The following is a 4,256-nucleotide window of genomic DNA, read 5'->3' on the forward strand; positions in this document are numbered from 1 at the left end:
GGGGAGGGGTCCCACTACCTGGTGTGGTGAGTCACGGGGAAATAGGGTGAGGGTCGCCTGCCCATTACCCAGAGCTGCGCTGTCTGTAGTGCTGCTCCCCTCCTCCGCTTAAAGCCAACAAAATCCCCTTTCTGGGAGAAGCTGCCCTGATTGCATCAGTTACCGTCTCTCTGGGACACAGCTTCATAAGAGTGGTGGTGCCAGGGGCTGTGGGGTGCTTGGCATGGCCCTGCCTCCTGCTGCTGCTGCCTTCAGGTTGCAGCCCTGGAGCTGGTGAAGTGCTGCCAGCAGAGCCAGCGGGAGGAAGAAACCTCTGCCCCCATGAGCAGGCTGCAGCATAGCAGCCCCATTTGTGGGTACTTTCATTATGATGGGTGATGTCAGGGCCAGTTGCTGTGGCAGCTGGAGCATATTTCAAGTTCTGTGTGGTTTTAACACCCTGGAGAAGCTCAGCTTTAGACATTGAAGTGAACTTGCTGCCTCCCTACCTACCTGGCTTTCTGACAGCTATCCCCATTTGTATCCGACACTCTTCAAAGCAGCCATCCCAAGCAATTTGCTCTCACTTTTTTTTTTTTTGTGAAGCAAGTAATGGATTTAATTATCTAACGACCATTTGTACCTTTCATTTACTTTTGAGAATTAGCAGCCTGTTTCTTTCCTGCGGAGAGGGTGTGTCAGTTAGATAAAGCCACGTGTTTCTGTGGGACTTTAAACTTCCAAGTGTGACATTTTTTCCAGTCAAGTGTAACTCAGTGTACAAGCTCCTTTAAAAACATAATTTCTTCATGCAGGTGTATGTGGCAACATGAAGAGATTTCTGTCTTAGTTGTGTTTAATTATTTAAAACACAAATGTGACGCTTTTGAACTAATGTCAAGTGTACAAGGGAGTGATTACTTTATCTGCTTTGCTTTCTGTGGGTCTTGTAGTCATGTCTGAGAAAGAGGGCGGTGAAAATCTGAAAGAAGAAACATCTTACAAAGATGAAAACAAACAGAAAGCAGAGGAACTTGGTTGTAGTGACAGCAGTGAAGAGAGAGAGCAAGAGCTTGAGTCTGTGCCTGTGACTCGGAAAAGACCTGAACCCAAACCCCCAAGCCAGCCTGCTGCCCCAGAAAAGCCTGCAGCTGAAACCCTCCAGGTATGTTCCTGTGCTGGCTCTTGAATAACGTGACTTCACGTTTCATGACTTTGACCACAGAAGAATTGTGAGCATAAGCCCCACTCATTTTCTGAAAATTCACATTGCTGTTTATCTGAAAAGAAAAAGCTGCACGAAAGTTATGTCACAGACTGCTTGTTTTCCTCTGCCCACCTTAATACCAGCATTACTCCCTTCTGCTTTTCTTCATTAAAGGTCTCAGATTCTCCTGCTGCAGTTCAGACAGGATGGGGATATTGGGGAAGCTGGGGGAAATCTCTTCTGTCAACCGCAACTGCTACTGTAGCTACTGTAGGTAAGGCTCCTTCTAGTATCTGATAAATATTTTAACCATACTTCACGTCTCAAGCTAGTGCTTTTGAGCTTGTTTCTAGAGAAGGGGATTTCTGCTATGGAAGGAATTATTGGAAAAATGTCATCAAAAGAACTGTTCAAGTACTGGGGAAAACTTGTACCCAAAGGTACAGTGAGGTTAAGGAGATACGCACAGCCAAAATTGCGTTCAAGTTTTTAAGGTGTTTGCATATTTTTCTGCTGGTATTTTAAACTGGTATTCATCTGGTATTTACAACTTGATTTAAAAGCTGAGATAAAACCCGAGTTCATCACATTGGTAAGCAAGCTGGATAGTAGGTTTTAGTGCTGGGTAAACTGTTTTGCAGGAAGAATCCAGAATAACAGAAAACAATATACAGCCTTAATCCTATTCTGATTCTGTTGTATCTCATGGTTAAAGTAATGCTGCTGTCTTCTCTAGGTCAAGGTATTTCAAATGTCATAGAAAAAGCAGAAACAACCCTTGGGATCCCCAGTCCTAGTGAAATCTCTTCAGAGACTACTACAAGAGGTCAGTTTTAACTGCCTAAGAACACCACCAAAATGTTTTTTACAACATAGCCCCAAAATAACACCGCCTTACTCTGCACCTTGCATATTGAGATACACATCTGTGTGCTAAAATAAGACTCTGTTGCTTACTTGTGTTAGCTCTGAAAAATAGGTAGGAAAATAATCCAAATTCTAGCCCTGCTCCTGGCTGACACGTGGTGTTTGTTGATTCTCTCCACTCTGCAATTGACAGGATCTTTTTTGGGAAGTGAAGTTAATTTTCTGCCTTCTAATGCAGGAAGTGAGAATCCTGGTGCCAGCAGCACAGATGCAGTTGATGATGGCAGTTCTTTTCCTATTGCTGGGGCTCTTGGAGTTTTATCCACCATCTCTACTGCTGTCCAAAGCACAGTGAGTGAGTTGGGAATGCACAATAAAATGGGTTTAAGAGAACGTTGGGTTTTTTGCCTTTTATCTGAAACAATATTAAAGGAAACTTTTAATTCTGACCTTTGTGGAAGGGATGGTGAGAAACTGTTTCAACCTTCAGACATTCTCTTTCCTGTGCCTTGCTTCTAACTGGCATTTAATGTGGAAGTTGTCTTGAATTTTGGTTGTTCTCTATTAAATGTTGATACATAACAAAATAATACTAACAGTGGACTGTGTGGTGTGTGCATTCCCATGCATGTCACCTCTGTACTCTGTTATCTCTGCTCCCTTTCATTAGAGTATTCAGGTAAATGCAGGGTCAGACTCACTCCTAGAATATTTCCACTGATTTCCACAGAACTCTCTAGAGATGAAATCCATTCTCCTCTTCAAAAACTTGTGTGAAACTAACCCAAATTGCTTGGAAATCAGCTTGCTCCTGTGACCGTGAGAAATGTACTTCAAAGGAACACATTACCCTTAAACGGTGCCTTTGTGATCTGCTGTCTTGTCAATTTGCCCATGAATCTGAAAGAGCCGCAGATAGAAAGCTTGCCTCTGCTTTCAAGGCTTGAACAAGAGTTAGGAACCAAAAGCCACAGTCTAGTGTTTTCTGATTGGAAGAATGAGAACTAAATACTTTATTACTTTAATGTGCTAGAACCAGCCTCTTCACAAAATAAAAATGTATTTCCCATCAGATTGCTGCAGCTGTCTGAGTGCTATATTAAACTGTTGGATGACAATGTATTGTGGCTCTTTCCATGTTCTTATGCTCTCTTTTTGATGATTAGGGTTAAATTTTAGGGTGACAAGGACCAATTTGGCTTGTCTGGTATAACACTGGTATTGCTGATACAGTTCAGTTTCTTCAGTTGTATAGTCTTTGTGAGTTTTATGTGCTGTTTACATCCAAATGTGATTCCTAGGGGAAAAGTGTTATTAGTGGAGGTCTGGATGCCTTGGAATTCATCGGGAAAAAGACAATGGATGTAATAGCTGAAGGAGACCCTGGATTCAAAAAAACAAAGGGCCTAATGAACAGAAATTCTACGTTATCTCAGGTACGGCAGTTCCATATCAGCTCCTCATTGGCTTCTCTCAGTTCTCCCTTCTTTTTCAGTCCTGTCATTAAGCAACCATTTATTATTGAATCAAAAGCCGCCTCCTCCCATATTTTTCATCTTCTGGCACTGACCTGAGTCCTCTGCTTTTCTTTTTCAGGTCTTGCGAGAGGCAAAAGAAAAAGAAGAGCAGCAGACAGCTACTGAGGTTACCATGGCTACGGAGAAGAAAGCCCATTATGGGTTACTGTTTGATGAGTTTCAGGGTCTTTCGCATCTGGAGGCCTTAGAGATGCTTTCCAGAGAGAGTGAATCAAAGGTAATGGCCTTGAGCAATTTGCTGTCTATTTTGAGTTCAGCTAAGCAGGGAAAAAAAGATTAGAAATATACATATATACATGTAAAATCAGGTGCTCAGAACTTGCTATAAAATGACTGGTTACACAACTTCACTTTGACCCCTACATTATGATCTGGTGTTTACCTTGGGAGCGTTATGTCCTGTACCCAGCCAGCCTCGGTTACTGCATGTCTTCAACTGCTTTCCACTCATTACTCTCATCATACCCACTTGTTTTCTGCCTTGGTCTGGAGAAGAGGAGAGTATTGTAAGCACAGCAGAGATGGTCCTGTGTCTTAGGGCAGGAGGAAGGCAGAGCAGCATGCAGTTTCAGAAGTCATTAACTTTTTTATGAAATAAATTATTTTAATAACTCCTTAAGAATCCATTATTATCTAATGAAATTTCAGAAATAGGTCTCTTTCCC

At 42.2% G+C, this 4,256-nt stretch overlaps 1 protein-coding gene across 1 annotated transcript in view; it reads left to right on the top strand.

The window, feature by feature from the left end:
• The first annotated feature begins 934 nt into the window (after positions 1-934).
• The window catches only part of FAM114A2 (family with sequence similarity 114, member A2), an 8,814-nt gene continuing 5,492 nt past the window's right edge, over positions 935-4,256 (top strand). The window contains exons 1-6 of the mRNA XM_010186174.1: positions 935-1,144; positions 1,361-1,460; positions 1,923-2,012; positions 2,292-2,404; positions 3,355-3,489; positions 3,650-3,808. Of these exons, the coding sequence (XP_010184476.1) occupies positions 935-1,144; positions 1,361-1,460; positions 1,923-2,012; positions 2,292-2,404; positions 3,355-3,489; positions 3,650-3,808 (807 nt within the window). The remainder of the gene's footprint in view (positions 1,145-1,360; positions 1,461-1,922; positions 2,013-2,291; positions 2,405-3,354; positions 3,490-3,649; positions 3,809-4,256) is intronic.

Source organism: Mesitornis unicolor, unplaced genomic scaffold (assembly GCF_000695765.1).
Source record: "Mesitornis unicolor isolate BGI_N332 unplaced genomic scaffold, ASM69576v1 scaffold24040, whole genome shotgun sequence".
In the NCBI taxonomy this organism is placed as follows: Eukaryota; Metazoa; Chordata; class Aves; order Mesitornithiformes; family Mesitornithidae; genus Mesitornis; species Mesitornis unicolor.